The sequence below is a fragment of the Embiotoca jacksoni genome, unplaced genomic scaffold (genome assembly GCF_022577435.1).
Source record: "Embiotoca jacksoni isolate LCO1_2020_lvr unplaced genomic scaffold, fEmbJac1.0.p SCAF_1, whole genome shotgun sequence".
Taxonomy (NCBI): domain Eukaryota; kingdom Metazoa; phylum Chordata; class Actinopteri; family Embiotocidae; genus Embiotoca; species Embiotoca jacksoni.
The window spans coordinates 17,445,760-17,470,292 of NW_027185229.1; the positions used below are offsets into that span (position 1 = coordinate 17,445,760).

The window sequence follows — 24,533 nt, forward strand, 5'->3', positions numbered from 1 at the left end:
CTCAAAACTGAGATGTGGCCATCTTAAGGAACGATGGATGAGAAGGCAAATTAAAGAATAGCAGGGAGGAGGGAGCTCACATAAAGAAGCAGAATATTGATTCCTGAGGAGAGGTGAATGCTGGTGCAGGTGTGCTAAATTTATTTCAAAATTAAACTTGCTGTAGGCAGGTCTCGAGGTAGGGACATAATAAAAAAGAAAAGTTCTATGAAAAACAACAAATCCAAATTCTCAAGGACTCCATTTCTTGTACCTTTACTACACCTTTTTCTTCCAGACTCATGCACTAACAAATCAACTTATTTGAGTTCCAACGCAATGAAACTGAAATATCATTAAAGTAGCTAATGGTTGAAATAGCAAAGACACTGTTGTGCACATGATGGTTGACTAAGGTGGTCCTTTGCCCTAAGGCTTTAAAAATTTCTCTCTGAATGCTAAAAATGTACTGTAGAAAGGGAAATTAAGTCAGATAAATGGCTCTTTTTTTATATATAAAAAACTGGACACAAAAAACCCTTTAATAAATTATTCTTACTGCAGCAGTAGCATTTTCAGTAATAAAAGCAAAAACTAACTGAAGATTAGTGAGGACGTTTGGGTACTGCCCAATTGGTTTAGACAAGAACACATCATCCAAACAGCTTTTACCCCCATACATTTATGATACATATACATTATTCATTATCCTTTGCAGGTATACGAGCTCTGACTTAAATGAGTCATGAGAGTCTACAAGACAAAGGACGACGGGTCTGAGTGATCTTTTATCTGTCTACTACTGTGAGAACATGTTAGATCAGCCAAAATAAAATTAAAAAAAAGTTTGTAGAGTTTGCAGAAAGGTAATTGCGCCAGTTGTTTTGAATTTGACTGTGGCAATGTGTGAGCTACATTGATTGGATACTAACCCAATGAGAAAAATCTAATCCAAAAAAAAAAAACCACAGGCATCATTAACTCACAAAATAATGCAGTACAAAAAAGGCTTGAACCACTGAGCTATTGCCCTAATGCTCAGCTCACCCCTTAGCAGCTATTACTCTTGCAGTTGTTCTGCAAGCTAAACAGGGGCAACAATGGCTATATGTTTACACAGTTAGTGTCCTTATAATTTAGAATCTAGACAGAAATCAATATTTAGCAGTGTAACTCAGTAAACTAGAGATAGTAGCACAGGATAAACGATCCAACAAGCCTGAGGAAGTGAGAGAACTAGAAGTGATGCTGCTATAAACACCATCAGCTGCTGCTACAGTAACTCAGTGGTTTGAAAGTCTAAGTGCAATTTTATGGTAACATACCTCACAGCATTATTCAAGGGAAGCATTGCACATCTTCCAAAATTGTGCCATTATGTCACTATTACGGCCTTGCCCCCAACGGTTAACTCCTCACCTCCAGGGGGATGTGTACTCATTACATAGTAAGTCATCATGATTATGAGTTTAAAAATTTGCTGAGCTGCTATCTAGCTCATTGCAGCTCATCAGCATAAACACATTAGAGAGGAAACCTGTGGGCTGGCAATCTCATACTTGCTCAATATTGCAATCCCAGCAGGCCGAGCATGTCCACATCCATTAAGTTGGACCTGAGCCACCAACGAAGCCTAATATGCTGCCACAAGGCACACTAACACCATGTGACTCCTGAAATTTAATTAATTAGGTTTACACAACAAACCTGTCAGTCCAGCAAATCAATCTGCCCTAAATAGGAAAAGCAGATAATTTGGCTGTATCAATCATCATTGTTTTGCACTGGGGCCTTGGCTTTATGTATCCTGGTGGTGATGGCCCGGGACACTGTTCTCTGTACATGCCGATATAACAATGCAAACAGTCAAGTCCAACAAACACTCACTGATACAGCTCAGGGTGCCCTGAATCCCTAATTAATTTCCATTCATAATATATTTACCTCGGCGAAAAAGGAAACAGATTGTCAGAGACAGTGGTAAGTAAGATGATTTGGAGCTCAATTCTGCTAAATTGGTTGCTGCCAGTGTGATACATCATGGAGAATTAAGATGCCTCTCCTCGAGCACAGAACTTCGGCAGCCATATTGGCACATCTGTCAAGGGCCCACCCTTGACAGAGACAAACGGACCAATTCTGGCACACGAAGGGTGATCCAAACTGCTAGCAATAACCAAGATGAATAATGAGCCAGCTCAGGCCCCAGCGAAATTCATTTTTAATAATTAGTGTTCCTGCACCTCTCATTTTCTCAGAAAACAAGTGCAGGTACATCTGCAGGTTGATACGACACATCAGCACGACTAGAGGAATATAGATGATGTTGTGTTAAGAGTCCATCATCGCGCACAATGGCTGTGGCTATAAATGCAGGGTGGGAGACGGATGAATCTTTCTCTGTTCTCGCAGACGGAGGAAATCAATCAAGTCCAGAAAGCACTGTGGGTACGGGAGGCAGTAAAGAAATGTTTCAGAATGAGCGCAACAAAGTTCAGAAGGTCCTGAGGTTTCAAAAATACTGTAAAAGAGCAAAATGAAGGGAAAAGTAGCAGCAACACTGAAGTGCACCACAAACTGCATCAACTGATAGCTACAGCTCAGACCAATTTTCCATGCAGACAGAGGAAAAGGATTGACAGTTGAAGGAGTGAATAAGATAAAATGGCTGCTTTTCCGGACACTTGACATTTGTCATCTGGCAGTAATGATTGCCAAGACAGCCCCAGTATGCAAACATAACTAGGAAACAACGGACGCAGGTGTTTCAGTGCTTGTCATACCCTGTAAGTGCCTGTTTCCCTCAAGTCCTTGAATCCAAGGAGGAGCTGCTCTAACTGGTTGATTAAGGATACAATTAGTAGTTAGTAAAACAGCAATTCACCATGTTTTTTGAGTCACTGTGGTGTGCAAATTGTACCAACTAGAGCATGCTGAGAATAGCCAGGCCCTTTGTGCAGCTAGCAACAAGAATGAAGCGGTTTGGTCATCTGAATAGACTGTCTGTGGTAGGACTGCAGTTGGTGTGCATAATGTAGCAATCAGATGACAGATATGAGCACAAAGTGACTGCAATGTCTTCCCTCAATTAAATGTGTTCAAAGTGTAATGACTTACTGACACACAACACACAATGCACATTTTCGCCTGGTTAAAACAAAAATATTGGATAGCTAGGAAAAAAAACCTTCTGAGATTGATATGACACTTTGCTTGGAACATCGTGACATATTGTGTAGTCAATAATAATTGGACTGTAGGACACTTGGAAAATATGGATATTTGGTTCTTAATTATATTTTATGTATTTCATTCTGGCATATATTTGATAAATGATGTATTTTAGAGTTAATTTAGACAACCAAAATAGCGTATGATGACTCATTAAAGAATGTATTTTATTATTTTACAGCAACATAAATTTCATCAGTAGGTTTTATCTTATAAAGCGAGGGTTTCTTATTGGGGGGGGGGGGGTATTTTGTGGATAGCCTCATAATTTACCGTCCACACTTAACACTGTTCAACCGTATAGTCTGAAAGCTTTGCTTTTATCTCAAATGCTTCTAATACATGGAGTTCTAGTGGGAGCAATCCTCCTCAGGAGGCACAGCTCCTTCTGTTGGGCACCATGACAACAGGGCATTGCTCTTTTCCCTCCAGCCTTTGTAGAGGGGTGTCATGATGCAAGAGACAAAGTGCACTGCCTTCACAAGTGCGCAGCCAATTTAAGGTCACGTGAATCATATTGTTTAACATGTCACACCTAAACTACATAATCTCAGACAGACCGATTTTGAAATCAACCCAAAAACTCTCCTCTGAAATCAATCCTGTTGGGTATTGTTCTAATAACTATATAGTAAGATCAATTATACGAGTGCAGAATAATTTACAAGTGACAAGTTTATCTTGAAAACTAGGGATCAGCGCCCTGTTAGCTGCAGGGGAATGATGTGATAGATCTCAAGTAGTGAGGAAATACAATAACAAGCTTAAGAGAGTGTGAGCAGCAGCAGGACTGAGGGTTAATTCAAAGCCAAAACAAACAGTCCTGGCAATCAAGAACAGTGAGTTACCTAATCTTGTTTTGTATCCTCTAAAGTACTAATTAAGTTGGACCAACATAGCAGTTGATTGAAAATGACACTTCATTCACTTCATTATGTGGGACATGAGTGGAAAGATTGCTAATGATCATGGGCAACCTCAATGAAGTGGAATAAAACTGTTAGGATGAGGGGAAATATAATCCACATATATCAGACCATCGCAGGCTCTTTCCGTGGCTACAGGAGCTTGTCAGAGTGGCTTCCATTCAAACATCTGTAACAGCTGCATGAAAATCAGACAGTAGGAGCTCTATCCATATGATCGACAGAGCTATTAGAAAGTTATTAATGTGAAAAATCACTAAGCTGCAATGCCTTAAGCTATGTCATTAATTTGTGGAGGTAAACTGCTATATCATCTGAAGGATCAGGGCTACCGTAGCATGTGCTCTTTAAAAAAATTCTAAAATTTTGCACAGTTACTCTTCTTTTTTTTTTTCCTAACCAAACTCATAAATTCTTACATTAATCAAAGATGATCAAAAACAATTATTTCATTAGCCTTGACTGCTTCATATCAGCCTCAAATGACATGCGAGTGAATACAGGGACTTGACAAAATCTCAAAATGCAATGAAAATAAAACTTGACAGTTAGCTTTGGCATGTTAATCTATATTTTTCTACATCTAGTGCTGGTATTTCTTTGCTCTGTTTTTCCTTTTTCGTTTTCATTCTACACACTGTTAGAGGGGATCATGCATAATGCTTCTGCAAATGCACGTTAAGGTGCTCCAACTGTTGTGCTGTAATTAAACTAGAACAATAAATCAACAAGGGGCTAATCAAAAGCAAACTACTGCGTACATTGGCCAGAAACATAAAACTACCGATAAGGGAAGGCAGCGAAACTAACAGAGATGATGTGAAAACCTGCAGAGATATAAAAAGGGAGAAAATGATGCATAGCCCTGTTCCTGTGGGAGTCTTGTGGTGAGTATGATATCATCCCTCTTATGAAAAATGTCTTGTTGCGCAAGCACGCACGCGCACGCGCACACACACACACACACACACACACACACACACACACACACACACACACACACACCACGCCTTAAATAACTTTTAATCAAATTTCAGGGTGTGGGTTTTCTAGGCTACTTGCATTGAGGTTCATAATCAAAGCACACAAGGTGACGTCATGAAGCGATAAGAGCGCTCAATGCACAGTGTGCCTAATTCCTCAATGTATGTACACTAATGTGTGTAAAAAAAAGAATTAAAAAAAAAAGCATTATTTCTTATTATTGAAAATAACCTATTTTGATAATGATGTCGTTCAAATCCAAATTATATCACATATATCTACATGTTGAAAGAATTGCAAGAACTTTGTGTTGAAATGTTTACATTTTCACATACAGTATTCACTTAAACTTCTACAGATGAAAAAAACAATCTGAACAGAGTTCTAAATTTAAAAAAAAAACTTTCCACATTCTAACTCAAATTCTCTTGTTTTTGCTCCAGTTTCTGAGACTCGTATCGTTCCACATTCTTCAAACAGCTCTGCTCCAGAGTCGTCTGTAGACTGGTGGGATACACAGTGAGGGGCGAGGGAAGTCTTGCTCCTCTATGCTATGTAGTGTTTCTGGCTCGTAGAGCTGAAGTCTGCCTTGCACCAGTACCTTCTAGCTTCAGGCTAACCCTTCTGTGTGCATTTCTTTTACACTCACTTGCACAGAGCAAATGCCCTTAATAACCATTTAGCTGCTAAGGCACGCTTGTCCGTCCCCTATTCACAGCCTTAGCCACTAATTACCTTCCCAAAGTAATGGACATTTCTGTGTTCCCTCAATGCTTCCCTTTTTCGCATTAGAATCAGCCAGCTGCCTTCACTGGTAGGAATTGGGGGTCTGCACAGGCCTAAAATGAATGTCCAAAAAAAACCATTGTCAGCTGGTTCCCTAACCCGATATTGATTCGTTGTCGACACGTCCAACATGAAATTTAGGAGAAAAAAACAAAAAAAAACATTAGATCTTATCTTTCGCTAATTACTAGCATGTCTCTTGCTGACCATTCACACAACTCCAAACAAGCAGCACATCACAGAAAGCTGAACATTTTCCCAGGGTGGTTACAAAATACAAGCACTAAAACAGCCCTTAGCTTTGTTTACACAGAGATACATAACACTCTGTCAAATAAAAAAATTAAAAAAATAAAAATAAGGGCCCCTAAAATTGAACTGAACAAAGAAATGTGTCAAGTCCAGCCCAAGCTTGATGTCTTGATTATAAAATAAGAAAGAACTCAACATGAATATTCAAACAACGTTGTGTCCCGCTGGATTTTGGACTCAGGTTTGGTCCTTGCACCAACAAAAACTGATTAAGTTAGCGATCAGGAACTAAAATTAAAGATCTGCCGATAGTGACAATTACAAGGCAAAATATAAGTGCATATAGCAGTCCCTCCAGGATCTCGGTGGGGTTTTTGTGATTGTTGCGATCAAAAATGCTTGATTTTGCAGGGGATTTTCTCATACATTGCGATGTAATTTGCAGTTTTTTGCGTAAAATTGCGGGAATTAGAAAAAGTTGCAAGTTCAGAAAGAAAAATGTTATTGTTTTAAGCACTATCTAATAAAAGAATAAAGGAATAAATATGTAATCACCTCCTGTGATAACAATCATGTTGCACGTCACAGAAATATTTTAATCTTTGCAATCTTTTTTTAAAATTTATTTTATGAAATATTAAACTATAAAAGTTACAAGAGTAAATCATAAAAGTGACACAGCTTTACAGAACAGACAGTCTGTGACTGTAATATAGAAACAACGACTATATCTGCTGTCAAAATAAGAGCTTTAAACGCCGTTTAATTCATGTTAATTCAACACAGGCCTGCTGTATTCACAAAAACAAAGAGCAGTCTCTTACAACTTTACGTGTGTATACATTTTCTGTAGCATACAGCAATATGTAATCACTTCCATTGATAATAAGCAGTTCATCAGAAAATGTTATTGTGAAGTCCACATTTTCCACAAACCCCGCCACTTCCGGATATTTCACTTGTAGTTACCACCGGTGCACAGAGGTTCTTTTGGTAAAGAGATGAGAGGAGGAGAGACGTACTGACTGTAAATGTTATTCGTGTTAATAAAGTGAGTTTGGTCTGAAAATACTTACTTTATGCCCTCATACTTTTAGCACAGCTTGCGCTGACGAGATTTTTTTGCAGAAAAATTGCGCAAATTTCAAACTTTGCGAGCAATATTGCGGAGTTCGCTTGCATTTGCGTTAATTATTGCAATCAAGGTCGCGATTTCCTGGAAGGACTGATATTGGCCCAAAGCAAAGAAGAATGTAATGCATAAATAAATAACACACACACCCCACAAACACGTTAACCTTTAGGGAAAAAAGAAGAAACCAATTTCACACAGCAAACGTCATATATTAAGAGTGACGATTGTTTAAGATCTCAGCTACAAACTGAACAGATTAAATGAAAAGTTGTGTCAGGTTGTGGTTTACCACCTCAGCTAATCCCTGCTATGGATGATTTTATCATCATGCCTACTGAGCCTTCTGTCATTTTACTTAAACCACAAACACACACTGGCCCATACCCTACAACCATGTGTTGCCATAATAATGTAACATTAAAATGATCAACCCGTTACACAGATGTATCTGATCATCAGAAAAGATATGTACGAGAGTTAAAAAGTGATTAAAGTTGGCAATATATTAAAGGTTTCTGTTCATCTGAACATGGCTTTGTTTTCTCGATTAGGATTCCTATAATGGACTCCACACACCTCGTTCACAGCGAAAGCGCAATCATGCTTGTATAGTCAAAGCAGACATTCTTCCACTGCCTCTACTAGAAAACTGGAAGAGACGAAGACCACTATCAGGAGTGACATGAATACTAAAACAAACTTAAGCCCAAAGTAAACAGTTTGTTTTTTTCGCTGTTATTTGCAGGATTTATTTGATTTAAAACATGAGATTATAGGACCCCCGACTACAGCACCGAAGACAAAAATATTCCACCGATATGATAATGTTCAGGGTTGTGATGCACTCCACTAGTGGAGGGACCAAATAAGTTGTTTGCAAGTTGGTGTTTTTGGACCTTGTAACCTGTAAATACAATTATACTGAGTGCTTCTCCCTTCCTGGACTCCTCCAGTGAGCTGCTCTCGATCAAAGCACATGACCCCCATTTCCCACCGGAGCTGCTTGAAGGCCAACAGAGGACTGTGTTGGGTGTGGATGTGTATAGCTGAATGAGTAGCAGTGCTTATCAGAACTGTTTACCACCAAAAACAACTTCAAAAACTGTACAACTTCTGGTCTGCATACAGCTGCACAAACACATTTGGCATCCAACCCCGATAAAGGGGAAATTTGCAGAACATTTAGTACAGGTATGGCAAAATACAGCACATGTTTACAGTTGATCGAATTATTGAAAAGACAAAATACAGTGGACGGTGGCTGAAACCTTCTGCTATCAAGAGCTCACCAGGTAGTCCCAATATGTTTATCTCTGGTATTTATCTCTAGTAGTGATGAGCAAAATTATAAGCCATCATTTTATAGATGAATGGGCTTCCCCGGTTTTAGTTTTGCTGAAAAGAAATCTTTAGCCCCATTTGTTTTAAGTGTTAATCAAAAAATGGGAAAAATTACAGAATTAACACACACATACAATAGACAATTTATGATGTGTTAAAAGTTAAACTATTAATTGTTTCACATCATATTGATGAAAATATACAGATTTAGCCATTTTAAATATCTCTTTTCATGTTAACAGAAATATTGTTATATTTATGTTTTCAGAAATGTACTTTTTTTTCTTTAGACTTCCAGCTTTCTAAAGCTTATACACTTTGCTGTTGCCCCTTCAAGACTACCACCCAAATATGCACGCAAATAGATACTACTCTCAGAATATTTACAGGCATAAAAGTGCACATCATGAATCATCTATTAGAGCATACATCAGACTGCTCACTCTGGGCCGCCATGTTCATCCATCTTTACAATTTGTTCATGTAGATGGCTGAGAAATTAAGGAAGAGGCCAACCTAAATTCCCAGAAGCACTTACTTTGACATTGAAAGCATGCATATTATCAATAATGTAGGCAGGAATTAAAAACACAAATATTTTTTTTTTCACAGCCAGGCCTGCTCTACTTTTGATGAAGCTTTCTTCAGAACAAATTAAGGTCTTCTGAAGATACCTGCAAGCTGCATCAACTGTGCAACTAAATGTGACGCAGTAAAAGTGTGACATAATTGTCCCATAAATTATTTGTTATGACTTTTTAAAGAAGAACAGGATTAAAAACTAAATGTAGGTTTTAGTGATGTGGACAAAATCCAGTATCACACTATTTTTGATATCGATATTGCAATAAAATTGTAGAGATTACTATTGTTCCTTTCACAAAATATTTAGATTATAAGGTCTAATATTACGCAATGTGGATATAGTGACTAAGTGGGTAAAGGCAAAGAAGAGCTCGACCATTGGGAATTTTAGAAAATTACATAATTTTTTATGTAATGAAACCTCTAGAATGAGAAAAAAATAACATGGCAAATCCCGACACCATATCCAACATCTAAAACAATAACTCTTCTCATATCATCATATCGATACAATATATTGCTATTCCTCCCAGCGCTAACTAAATGCAAGGTTTTTAATAAATTACATGAATTGATCCTCAAGCATTTCTATTCATAAAAGTTGTGTGTCTGATCCAGACAAATAAATACATTTTGAATAGAGTTGACTCATTATTTGTGGTTAATCAGAGGAGGCTGCAACATAATCTGAAAATTAATTCACTTTTCTATACGTCAGTGTTTTTCTCTCCCCGGTGTATTTGTTTAATTACAGTTATTACGAGCAATGAAAACTCACAGCAGAGGTATGCTATTATGTGAATACTAAATACCTAAATCAAGCCTTTTGGCTGTGGGGCGCGAATAAGGGCTGCTGTTAAAACAGTTGACAAAAACAGGAAACTAATAGGCAAGCCAAATAAGAGATGAGCAATTTCCCCTCCTACTTAGTGCCAGACAACAAATGAGAGCTCACCTGAATAGGACCAGTAGGGGTCACCAGCCGTCCTCCTCTCCCTCATTACACCTGTGCTTCCATGATTGCCACCACCAGCGTGGTGCGGTTGGCCACCCGATGCAACTGTGGGAGACAAAGATGGAGGTCAGATAAATTCACAGCGGAAAGCAAACTTTCTTTTAGAATTCAAACAAACACTATTATAATTAATTCAACAATCTATTAAAATGTCTGGAGAAAACACAACACAGCGTGTTCATTTAGACGCATTTTCAGGAGCTGACAATTTTCTAATTCTTCATAAATGATGACGTGAAATTGATATAAACCATATCATATTCATATTTTCACTACAACTGACTCTGAATTAACAATTGCTATTAAAAATTGTAGTGGACCAAAGTCCAGGGTTTTTCTGAATCACCAAAAAAAATCAATGTTCCGTTTAAAGTGCAGATTGGACCTCAAGTACCCCTACACTTCAGTTTGAGAGAAACATTCAGTCAAATTGCCACAAATTCTTCTCTCGAATTGCTGCTGCTCTCGGGCAGGAACTCCAGAGGTGACAGGGACTGAAATATACTTAACAAGGATAACTCTTGCCCAGTATTTTCAAATCCCTTCCAACTGCCTATACTCTGACAAAAGACAGTCTTCTGAATGTCCAAGCTTCATGGTCACCGTTGTTGCTGCTGCAAACAGCTAAAGGCTGTGTTCATTAAAAAAAAAAAATAATAATAATAATAATATCAGTGCTTTCAGCCTGGTTGCCATCATTTGACACAAAGCATTAATGGGTGGTAATGATCCCCACCATCAGGGATCTACAGAAAACAAGAGGAGCTCCTCCTACAACCCCTGTGATGCTTCCTGCGCTCTTGCGGTTACCACCAATCACATATTTTACAGCAGCAGCTGGTATGGGAAACAGTCAAATAGGCTGAAAGGTAAACACATTTACAATATATGCATGGTTGTAATAATGTCAGAAGAGATTCCGCGCTAAGCTATACAGAAACAAGAATTTGTCAAATGCAGACAACCCGGGAGGCATAAATGTCTCTTAAAGTTCGTTGGAAAGATTGCCCAAAAGAAATCCAACATTGTCAACAGAATTACAACTAATGCTAGGGGCACAAATTGTCCTGGAGCATGTAGCCACAAACTTACAACAATCAAACTCATCGGGAAAATGTGCTCGGCGACAGATGCAGGCGATGCCAGTGGAGAAGAAAATGTCTAGCTGAAGCCCTTCACAATCAGATGCACACGCAAAATAAGAGTGTTTTTGATTCGTATTAAGCAGACAAAACCCGCTGTGGCATTCAAAACCTGGAGATTGGCTAACACAGATTCCCTCTTGCTAGAAGGATGCAAACAATTGGGCAAGCAGATTGTTTCTGTGTAAAAGGAACAGCAGGAAAAACTAAAACAAAACCACAGATGACAATCTGCTAGACTCAAAATGGAAACAGAAATCACTGTTACTTGCTGCAATATTGTAGATAATCCATGTTGTATCATATTTTCTTTAAAACACTGCTTCCACATTGTGTTCACCATTTTAAAACTCTTCATACGGGCTTCTTAAAAACATGCAGCTCTGCAACACAGTTAATCTCACATCGAAAACGCACTAAAGCTACCAGAACAGTCTATTCATGTGTGTTTTAGTATCAGTTCATTCTCCCACGACACCAGGGACACCTCAACACTCAAACCACAATGATTTTAAAACACAGACGAGAAATTAACACTCTTTATAGGGTTATTTACAAAATGTTAGAAATACAGACTATACCTGTGTCATGGGTGTCCCCACAACAATAACAGGTTTAAAAATCTTAATTCAGAATAAACATGTGACAAGATTTCCCAGATCATTATTCTATAAACACATGCAACACTGCATCATGACACTGTAACCATGAGAACCACAGTATATTATACTGTCTCAAGCAGTCTCAAGAGCTTAAAGGTAACTTTGGAACAATAGCGGAACTCCCTGGACTCCTAAAGCTCGACAGCCTTTAGACAGCGAGTTGTAGTTGGCTTAATCAGCATCTTCACACATCAAATACAAACACACAGACACACACGCACGTATATCTCAAGCCACTTAAGACAAGCTCAGCTCTTACTAATAGTTGCATCATTACTGAGGCTTAATTAAACTAAGCACAACATCAAACCAAGTCTTTCCTTGCACTTAAAGTCAGCGCATTACTGTGTCCAAATGAGCCACTTACACATGGTTTTCCAAATCAAACTCATTGCTTAGAGGGAGGTCACAGAGGCTCCGTGAACAAAGTCTGAAATAGCTGCTTTGTTATTATCAGACTTGCCAACGTTCTTCAGGCAGACACAAGTTAACATAAAGTGTGAAACAGAGAGGGAGGGCGTCTCTGAGAGACTTGGAGCATATTTGGAGGCAGGTTGTGAAACAGGAGGGCTGCACTGTCTTTGATCAGAGAGCATAGGAGACAGCACCATGTCAACAGTTTACACACATCCATGTCAGCCGTCCCCTGTGGGCAAAGGATTAAAGCCACAGCATCTCTGATAGAGCAGAGCAGACAACACAGTCGGTGCTGGGCTTGAAGGAAATGGAGGAGAGCTGTTTTGCACTCAAAGAACATACATAAATATGAAATGTAGAAAACACAGGATGAATTATGTGGGTTAACAGGTAGTTTAAATGAGACCTTATATACGTACGGTGTGGCCTGAATTTTTGTATCTTTTTTTCTTGGAAGCTCGCACCAAATAGAAGGCTTCAAAACACCTACAGAACGACACTTTGTACACTGTATCAGCTGAAAAATCATTTTCCCCTTTTCGTTGTCCTGAGGGCAGTTGAATCATCTACACTGCCATTAAGCCCCACTATTTGTTCCAAAATATCACACTCAACAACAAGCTAAGGACCCCTGAGAGCCTTTGAAAAACAGCAGCCTAACAACAACCACAGGAGCATTTAACTAGCATTAGTCATTGAGGGACAGAGCAAAATATCAATGTTAGTACCAGGTATGTGAAGGATAGCCTCGTGGCACATCCGTGTCATCAGGAGGATTAGGTGGGGATGGATTAAGCTCTCAAATGCATCCGGAGTTACAATGTCCATGTAATTTGGATCAACTACGAAAGAGTGATGTGTATTTAATTAGCTGAATTTCCCCATCTACATGTGAAATACACATTTAAAATGCGCTTAAGTGCTGTGGAGGATTTGAAAGCAAAAAACTGTCACAAGACTTGTCTTCCCCCCACAGATCAGGAAATCCCTTAATATAGTCCATCCATGTGTGCATCATAAAAGGAAATTGGACACCCATATTCTTGCCACTAAAATAGTTTTCGTACTTAACCCACTATTAACACAAACAGTCAGATGTGACAAAAAGAAAATTGAATCCACTCACAAATATGATTCATGCACATTCACTCAGTGCTCAAGAAAGTGCATCATATGGCAAAAGGAGGATTATACGCTAAAAATAGAAAATCGACCTCCAGAAATAAAATGCCAGGTGTTAAGACTGAACACTAGGCCATTTTTTTTTTTTTTTTTTTTTTTTTTTTCATGTCTAGTTCTTGTTAGGCGTGTACCCTATGAGCCATCTGGTAAATCTATTATTTGTACCGATCCTCGGTGACAGCGTGTGGCTTTAAAGGATAAAGCTGTCAATATTCTATATTTTGTTATTGTCAACAAATCCCTTGAAAAAAAACAAACCCAACAATATAGTAATTTGTATTGCAGTACTTCAGAGAGAATTTTTGAAAAACTGGTCACAAACAGTTTCATTTTCAACAAAACAACTGTTTCTTTGCAAACATTCCTCACTAACAGGAGTCAATAGTATATTTGCTGAGGACTAATTTGAGCTGCATATTTGGCGTGTTAATTCATATTTACCTCAACAAGAAAGAATAAGGGATTGGCTCAAAATAATCTACCCATGTTCATGGTAATTAAAAAAAACATGTACCGAAGGCACAGCATAGTGGCTCAAATGTATTTTTAATTGGTTTTGATCAAAGCAATGTCAGGCTTTGTCTACTCAAGACAATTAGCAGGATCAATTTATTACTGGTTTTGGCCCTTTCATGAGATTTTTTGGACCATACAATAAAAACATCAAATATCAACAGATTTCTCCTTTAAGGGCTACAGTGATTTACACACACACACACACACACACACACACACACACACACACACACACACACACACACACCGTTGTCACCTATCTAACCTTAAAGTGAGACAGACAAGCTGAAATCCCCTGTAGCCGTACAGCGCATGGTGTGACTTTATGTTGCCAAAAGCCATTACCACAGGAAAAATATCAGTCTATTCCAACTGAAGTATCAAAGAAAAATCGTCTTAACTTACTCACATGATTCTTACAATACAATCGCGTGTCCTACTACACTTCAGTGAAGCAGGAACTCCAAAACACAAAATGTGAAAAATACCTGTTGCCATCTCCAACGTCCCCGAAGAGCTTCCACTTGAATCAACAACACGGTTAACATCACCTTCATACGCCTAATGAAGGCCATGTGCCGAACTGTGTGTTTGAATAAAGTGGATTCTTTCCAACCAGTCACCATCGCTACATTTTTCACGTTCTCCTTCAACACTGTGCTGCTTCACATCGACACAGACGTTTGACTGTAGCTGTTGAGGGAGAAGGAAGCGCGCCTCATTCCCCGTTTTCTCACATAGTGACTTTAATTAGAGGGAGAGAGAATGCATATCATTAAATTTACTAATTAAACAAACTACAGTCTAAACAACTTTCACAGTATTCTGTCTGAAATCGTACTAAACAAAAAGTGAGCTGTGTTTTCACAGGCATCATGACTGTATAAAGGGCAGACTCTTGATGCCAAACTGAGGGAGACAGCTGCTGTCAGTACAGACTCCTCTCCAATGCATATAGTCAGCTGTCAAATGTACATGGGCATCTGCTAAACTTTCTGTTAACTAACAACATATCTTCATGAGAAATTTCCAATGTGCACCTTTGACGTTACACGCCAAATACCTGAGTCCACCCACAGTGCCTGGAGCTGGGTTACACACTATTACAGTACAAGCCCCAGTGGGAAAACAAGGTTGGGGATCCCGCTCTGCAGCAGAGGAGCAAAGGAAAGATGTAAGTGGAGCTTGATCTTGTGAGTGCATGTGTTTCTCATTCCTCGGAAAGTGGGCAATGTGGTTAGATATCCCCGGAAGTGTTCGAGTCACACCAAGGACCTCGGGAACATGAGAACTGCCAAGATCAGCCAAAGATATGGCACAGAGGGAGCCAGGCCTTCGGGCTAAAACATCAAACTCAGAAATAATAAAACAACAACTCAAATCCCAATGCAGATATTTAGACCTACACAGTTAAAAGCAAAGGAGCAGCTTCAGCAAAGAGGACGTGAGCCTCCTTAGGCAAGAGAAATGTAGCTATATTACAGGAAAATTAAGCCCATTAGTCTCGTGTTAAAATTGTTCCTCGACTGAAATCTTAAAAACCTCCCTTGACAGCTTGTTTTAAATCACTTTCTTTTTTTAATGTGTATGAGCACATCTGTATACTTGTTCAGACCTGCGTTTCCAGCTTTGTGTTCATCATGTTAAAGATGTTTTAGTCAATGCCATGCAGGATGATGAAAGGCTAAACTTCATAGTCAGATGTAGAGAAAAGTAGAAATAGTGAAGTGACAGAAAGCCCAAACTAACTTTAAATAAGTCTACAAACATTGCCAGCAACACAATTGTGGGTATTGTGTGCACTACAGCCTTGGACCTCCTCCCTGACAGAAAACATTCTTGTTTGGGTTTGATTAGGGAACTTGAACAACAAAGAAAACAGAATAGGAGGAAGGGCAGAGGAGGCATACTCGACTTTCCCATCATGCCACACTTGGTCGGCAGTCTTTTTCTCAAACTTGCATGGTGAAAATTGGATAAGGCCATTACATTACAATCAAATCCAAATGGGTTTCCAACTGTCAACCCACTCACAATTCAGTTGTTTGCAATCCCACCAGTTTTTCTGCTCTTAACAAGGTATATTGTTAAGATTAATTTTATCTGTGCATTATTACAAAGGTTAGAATTGAGGAGACCTGAGCAGTGCAACGTGTCAGTACAATAAGTTACACTCTTCTTCAACCTTTTACCACGAGGAGTAAGTGAGAAACACAGTACATCAAATGTCAGACTTTGATTGATCATGTAGGGCAAAAAGGTGTAGATGAAAGTCTTGTGTAGTCTTCCTTGAATTCAAAGAAAGAAAGAAAGAAAGAAAGAAAGAAAGAAAGAAAGAAAGAAAGAGAAGACACACACACACATACACACACATCCTAGTATTATCCTCTGTTCATAAGATGCCGGCAAAGTACCATTGTTCTATTGTCTGAACAAAACTGACTCTTTTATGAATTAAACTGCACGACTTCCTGTTGAGAAACATGCCTCGTACTGACAGGCTGAATCTACAATGAATGGCTACGCCTCAGAAATGGTAACATTATGCAGTAAATCTAAATGGTGTCAATCTGTTGTTGAATGTGCTTCCAGGGCAATGCTTGTACAGTGAATTAAGTGCATTAAATAGCTGGAGTGATCACTGATTGAGTGCATCAGGGGCTCTGATGAAAACCATTAACAAGATTAAACAAATTCAGGCCTGTGACCTTTATTAGACCAGCTAGAGCTTGTTCCTCTCACCGAGTACAATAAGCAATCCTCAAATGTGTCTCCGCGCACAGTGGCAGGACTGTACATAACGGCTTTGACAGTCTCAGGAAAATTTACTGTGTAAAGCGAGTTTTCAATTTTCAATATGTGGCAATTGGATCACTTGAGTGCCAAGAAGCTTATGAGGTCATTCCTCAGGACATAGCGTGCAGCTCTGCATGAATTGTCTGGTTATTGATTCTGAAATAAATTGAGCTGCCTCTGGATACATTACAGTCCTCACACATTAATGGTGTTCGTGAATGGTGATGGTTGATTACTGGTAATCTAAATGGGTCCATCAAAGAGCGTGACACTGATACTGCCAAGTCAGTTATTTGATCGCAGTTAGTGGGACCACCCAGCCTGGAAATTTATGTTAATATAGCTCCAGTTAGATGTTAGATGTAGATGTTGATGTACAGAGAAACATACAAAACTACATGTAATCAAGATTTAAAATATAACAACACCCACAAATTTATTAAAATGTCCAGAATCAAATCAAATACCTGTGGAAATCTGCCTCAGCTGGAAACATCTGGTTAGTACGAATGAAAAATGCTTACCCTTTAGGTTGCTACCCAAATGACTCAATGTTAGCCATAAATAATACCACTGCACTAGGACTTTGCATGCATCACTTCCAAACAGACTCTTCATGCCTGCCCGGGGCCATACAAGCAGTCAGACCTCTTTCCTTCCTCTTTAAATGCTCTTTGATGTTGGACTCTAATCAATACTTCAAGGCTGAATTTAGAGACGATAAATAAAACCATGGAGAGTAATGCATTTGATACCTCCCTAACAGCCTCTTTGGAAGACTCACTAGTATGTAATGTTTACTGTACACACACAAGTATTTCTTTCTTTCGAGAACTGTACAACGACCCAGGATGTAAAAACATATCTGGCACAAGTAATGAGAGGCATACACAATGTACCAGTCTACCACAAAGGCCTGCTACACCAGACCATTTTACAAATCTGAGCTTGAAACGATAAAATAAAATGGATTACTGCTACAGTAAAATGTGGACATTAACAGCCTATTTACTGTATGCTGGGTCAATTCCATGAAGAGCTACAATTACAGATTTGTCTTACCTTAAATATGAAATGTGCATTTCTTTTGCAAAAAAGTTGTTTATTTGTCCCTGATGTTGGTTTCCTGTAGTTACCCAGCTACACGCCGTTACTTTTTTTTTGCAAAAAAAATTACATTATATTTCCAGCTGTTCAATGAATCTGGCTATGAAATCGAGACATTTCATTTCCTAAGCCAATTATGAGGGTGATTGCAAGTTATTAGTCAAGGTTAGCAGTTTCATGTATAAAAAAACAAACTAAAAAAAACAAGACATCGTCCTTAACAGGCTATGCATTTAAGTCAGTTTAGAGGGAAAGAAGGAAATTTACAATTAAGATCATGGATAAATACAAGGGTGGTTCAGGAATTTTAGCTTGGTTCTCCAACATGCCAATGCACTTGCTCATAGTGAAATGAATAAGCACAAGTTCCTCGCCCACGATAAAACAATCATTGCTCACCACCCCCCTACTAACTGGATTTAGCTCCCTGCTCCAGAGCAGGTTATGTTCAAGATTTCAGATCAAAACGTGGAAAAGTACCACCTAATCAATTCTCTCTGAAAAATTTCATCCCCAATTGTAGAAGATCCCGTGGAGCTTGATGCACGGAGTGACAGTCTTCTGTGGGGGGCAGAGTGTTCAGAAACGAACAAACATCGGAGTCTTTCACTGGTAATTTTTATGATATAGATTTTATATATATATATATATATATTTTTTTTTTTTTTATTTTTTTTTTACCTGATAGCATTGTACAACAGAAAATGACAAGCCCTAAAACCTTGTCGGCTTACTTGTATATAATAATAAGCCATTTTATCAATGTATATATATATTTGCCACTCAGTCCAGTCTGAAATAATGAGGCTGAAATTGTCATAAACGTCTTGAAATACATTTAAGAATGCATTAATTAAATGAAGTACAGACATGTAATTATTGTTAGGCAACACGCTACAGTCTGCGATTAATTTATTTTTAACCAGCATTCAAATTTGAATGCAAAATTATGAATGAAATATGTGGCTTTGTTGTTAGTATACTTGTCCATGTTTGTGATTGGTCAGGTGCTGCAAACACCTCCTCTTTTATGTGAATGCGCTCAGAGCTAGACTGGGAAACCCTGAGTGGAAATAGCAAGTTGTTAACCAGCTTCATGTGAACGCTTAGCACGATCTCGTTTGTCAGGGTTTGTTAAGCCAGATAACGGAAAGATATCCTGGGTATGTTGAACCTGCTTCGTAGTACAGGCCTCAGGACCACTGCTCACAAAATCATGCGCAACTCGGGTGCTGATTTTGATTAACCAACAAAACTTGGAGTACTTACTCACAAAGGTTTTACCTTTTACCTTTGTGCTCCATGTAAGTCAAGGTGCTGCGCACCATTCAAGCAGTCTTGGAGCCTTCTGATCCACCATTCTATATAGCATAGCTGGGATCAAAACAATATAAAGAAATTCTCCTGCTGATTACCTTGGGAGGTATTATTCTGGAGGAAATTGAGTAGCATGCTGCAATAAGATGGCAACTAATTAGCCAAAAGGGATTACAAGACTATTACAGTACCTGTCATCAATGCCAACATATCACTCATAACAAACAAGGACATCTGCTCAGACCACAGCTCCTCAACGTTCACATTCTTGTTTGGCCTTGTTTTTAATACATGGCAGCTTGGTGGTCCCATCAACGGGCTCTCTGAGGAAAACCATAGATATTTCACATCAAAATTACTGAAGCTACCTTGGCACTGATTTCATCATCTATATGTAGTCAAACTCGCAAGAAAACAAATTCAAAGATAATAAATATGAGATTCGAGAGCATTCAAGAGCAAACAAAGGCTGAAAAACAGCATTCAATTGAGGGATATTTTGCTGTGACTCAAGCTAATGATTCTAATGAAACACCACACCCCACAGCGGAGAGGCAAATCCAACGTGTAAGGGCATTTAGTTACAGTTCTTGAGAGCTGATAATGGTGGTCCAAGAAAATACCAAATGCAAAAGCAGAAATACGCAAACTTCTCTCCACTAACAATATTCAGATGACAGACACACTGGAACGAACCTTTACATTCTGAACGATGAAACAGGACTAAAGTTGCCATGTACTGTATTTACTGAGTTCTCAATAATCATGAATTTGAGACACGATGAAAAGTTTTTGTCATCATCCATTAATCTGACCATGATTTTCTTGTTCAGATTAATGGACATGTTATAGTTTTAAATCTTAATCTGATCAAGGTGATGTCTTCAAATGTCTAGTTTTGTCTGACCGACATTCCTGATCCCAAACACAGTTTAATACCGTGTGTGACAACCATCAAATACTGACATTTAAGAAGCTGGAACCATAGAATGTTTGCCTTTTTTGGTTAAAAAAAAAATGACAAAAGCATTAATTTAGTTATCAAAATAATTAATTGTCTGTCAATCAACAAATTAATCAACTAATTTTTGCTGCTCTACACAAACCCGTTATACTACATCCAATAATACATTAAATTATGGTGACGGGTTAATGCATTTGTGGCAACTCCTGCTTTTATTCATCTTAGGCTGTATGGTACTTAATAGGTCTTTTGACAGGACAGTTCTAATATTCACTGTCTTATAATAAATCATTTTTATCTCAAAGCAACAACTTCAATTTTAACAAGACAACACTCCGTAATCTAAGTGGTGCCATAAAGCCTATTCAAGGCATTTAATTCTAAACGTTACAAACAGGACAGAGGAGTGTCTCAAAAACTGAGAGGCAGATGCGGCAGAGTGGTTGCTAGCTCCCACCTGCTTGATGCTGTTGAGTGTGGGGACAGATCATCTCTGGAATCCCTGAGTGATTAGTGGTTACCTTGGGACTGGTCTCCTCTGCAGCAGTAAACATGCGTGTTGTGCTCTGAGGTTTAGATTAGCTGTGACAATAACATACAGCAGCTGTCACACCTTCAGGTTACACCAGTGTTTGACAGATAAGCAGAGGCAAGAGAATTTGTAAGACAGCATGGCTAAAATTATCCAGGGATCAACTAGGAGGCATTTTGTTTTTGTTTTTTAAAATGTTAAATAAATGAAACTGTTGTCCACGTTGTCATAACATTTCTGTCTGATAAAAATGAGAAATGTCTTAGTTGAGTACGCGTAAACCACTGTCTTTCTGAAAGATGAAAATGTCAAAGGAAAAGGCCATGGTATTCATATCCCTAGTTAATTAGGGTACCACTACCAGGAGGGTTTGGATGTTTGTGTTGAAGAACAGAAACATTTGCATTCCCCAAAGGGGAGCATGTCAACACGATCGATAGGGTAGTCTCTAAACTCCTGTTCGGCCTCCAAAAAAGGCATCCCACTCAGCAGATCTTCTCCCCAGGAATTCCCTGGAATTAACACAAAATTCTCACAGTAGCTGCCTCGGTCAGTTTTACAGTACCACAGATTCCTTTCACAAAATTCAGTTTTCGAAATGGTAAAACATCACAAAGGTAAGCTTTCAATTACAACATATAGGGCACCTGGAACAGGCCCAACACCACCAAAGAGGCGTTGCCACCTCTCAAGTAATATGGTTAAACATTAATTATCCCGATACTGAGATAACTGAAGTGTGAGAGAAACAAACTGATCAATCTCCTTCTAAAGCCAAAGGAAAGCGCCTTGGGACTGATCTCTTGAGGGTTGACTTAGGGAGGGACATTTGACGAGGAAGTAATGGGTTTAGCACTAGAGTGAACAAGTGGATATTAACTGGGTGGTACAATTAAGTGGATTAATAACTTTTTTTGATTTCAACTAGCCCTCTGTATTTACTACTTAAGTCGTATATTCATATTGAACGACATTTAATGAGTTGATATTCCATTAACAAGTATATTTGGTAAAAGTTGTGGCAATACGTCAGCATCTTAGACACTAGACAAGGACTATGGATGACACTAAGAAATACTGTGGGTTTTAGGCTGGTGGATAATAACAGCTATTATCCCTACGTGGCAAAAAACCTTTTCAGACTTCCTGCATTCAAAACTCTCAAAAGGGTAGCGAGTTAAAACTGGTTCCAAAAAGTGATCGACACTCCCACCCTGGAAATTTGGGTGCGAACACTTATCATTTTCACAGCCAAGGTAACGTATTTTCTTAAACTGGCTTTTGAAACCACACTGCTCTTTACAAACACGTTATCTCATGTGAATTCAAGAAATGAAAAAACTGTCCTCACATAAATCTAGGGTAAAACTGTTTGAAGATATTTGCGTGTCAGTTATTATAGGGATGGTAGAGTGTGCAGTGCAGACTGCCTTTTAGTTAACAAAAGGTAAAAAAAAATACAGTTTGTCCTCCATTGCACACAACTGTATGAAAATCTGCAGATGATATTTTACCATTCGATGTTAATTTGATGTAATTCTGTAGAATGCAACTATTTACATTTGGGTACATGCCAAAACCAAGTACTGATAATATGTGCTTGGTGATATTAGAATTACCATGAAGTGCACCGACTTCAAAAACGTGCAAGAATGAGGTTGAAAGTACAGAATGCAACCTGCTTTACTTGTAGTACAACTTGGTGGGACGTACAATTCAACACATTCACTGCGAAGTGAAGCTCATGAGTGACACAATGCAGACATTGCTGGTCTGCATATCAGTGGTAAAGCCTGTTAATGCGCTTTTTCACAATGTCAAGCAAGCACCTTTAGTTGGACAGATTCTGTGATGTGGTGGCGGCTGAGAAAGATAGTTACGCACCGCAGAGCGAGCAGTGTGCCATACTTTTAAACCTCAGACACTTCTCCTCCGCCTACCTGTTCAACCAATATTAATGTAACGTTAACATAATGCTCGCTGCTCTGGAGAAGTTTTTGTATTACAATGAATACAAGCACATGACCAATCAGAGCAGGTATTGGTGCATCCCTTATTACATATTTTCAAGTTTATTATTTCATTAACCATAAAAAGGTCAAACGCAATGCATATCTTGGTCACAATTATTTATCAATCAAATGTAAGGGTTATAATTAAAAGGGTCTGTTTACATTTGCTCTTATATTAAAAAAAAAAAAAAAAAAAAAACAAGCCTAGGCCAGTATGTCGTTATGACTTAATATTCAATTTCTAAATAAGCAAGGACTCGTATAACAACTTAAAATAGATTAGAGCATTAAACCATGTAGCTGCATAAAAGCAATATTGTTAAGAGGGTTTTTCATGGAAATAAAAAAATGTCACATCAAAACACTGTCAGATTTACATGGTCTTATTTAATTTAGTATTCAGTTGCTCAGTTCTGTTCAAACCAAACATTTGTCTATCCTTTTGACAGGGACGAACACTACAGAGCTTCAAAGTCTGAGTAATGTGTACAATTTTATATATAAATCCCACCATGACCTCATTTTGAACCATCACCAACCCGCATGCATTCTAACAAAAAGTATCATTTACACTCACTGGAACACATGTTAATTTTACTTTCTACAGCTGTTCAAGACAACAAGAACATTATTAATTCAAGGTTAAAATTTAATTCATCAAATACACCTTGAGTCTCATTTAACAAGCTTACTTTGCATTCTGCAGAGCACTTTGAGCTTGATAAAACATGCCCAGCCTAATCCTATATCTTCAGTGATTGTCGCCATAATTCACGACGGGAAAAATGAGCCTCGTGGAAGAGATAGCCTACTTTTGAATTTGTCTTTCCTCGCCTCGGAAAAAGACAAGCTTGAATGTAGCGCACAAAAAAAAAAAGAAAAAAAAAAAAAGAAAAGAAAGGAACCCTATGAGCTCAAAGCAAACACACATGGTCTGTTGACCCACAATAACACAAAGCAGGAAAAAGGAGCCTGAAGGTTCCATTGTCTTCCCTCTCCAAGGGGCAGCGTTGACTGACAGTTCAGCTGTAAGTAAAGCTGACACGGTATCACATCGCGGCAAGATTGTTTAAGGGGAAAGAGGACGCGGCAACTGAAGGACACAGGACATGTATTGATATGGCCAAGTCCTCCAGTGCAGCCGTTGATGTCCTTCAGTGAGAGTGCCTTATTGCCTGGACATTAATCACTATTGTCATGAAGCACAGGAAATAAGTACACTAGTTTCCCCAACAGCATTTTTCCTCCCTTGTTTCAAACCCGCCTGGTCGAATCCAGAATATGTATGTGTGTGTGTGTGTGTGTGTGTGTGTGTGTGTGTGTGTGTGTGTGTGTGTGTGTGTGTGTGTGTGTGTGTGTGTTTGGGTTGAATGTTGCTAGGACCGATGAAATGCTTTGGAGTGAAGTGGCTGTGAGTCATTCTAAATGATTAAAATGCTACTGTGACCAGCTTTGGAGTGTCTTGGCTGAAAGACTGAGTGAATTCAACCATACACACAACTAATGAAGTGATGACTGATTGCCCTGATTAACATAAGTTAAACAAATAAACAGTTTAATCACTATTAACGTCAAATTACTGTGATTATCTTGTAAAATAAACGCTGTTCTCAGAATGTTGAGCTCTTATCGAATGAAATATTCCACCGCCA

At 38.6% G+C, this 24,533-nt stretch overlaps 1 protein-coding gene across 1 annotated transcript in view; it reads right to left on the minus strand.

The window, feature by feature from the left end:
• ca16b (carbonic anhydrase XVI b) overlaps nt 1-24,533 on the minus strand; it is a 94,907-nt gene that overhangs the window by 63,418 nt on the left and 6,956 nt on the right. Inside the window, exon 2 of the mRNA XM_069144378.1 lies at nt 10,175-10,279. Within this exon, the coding sequence (XP_069000479.1) occupies nt 10,175-10,279 (105 nt within the window). The remainder of the gene's footprint in view (nt 1-10,174; nt 10,280-24,533) is intronic.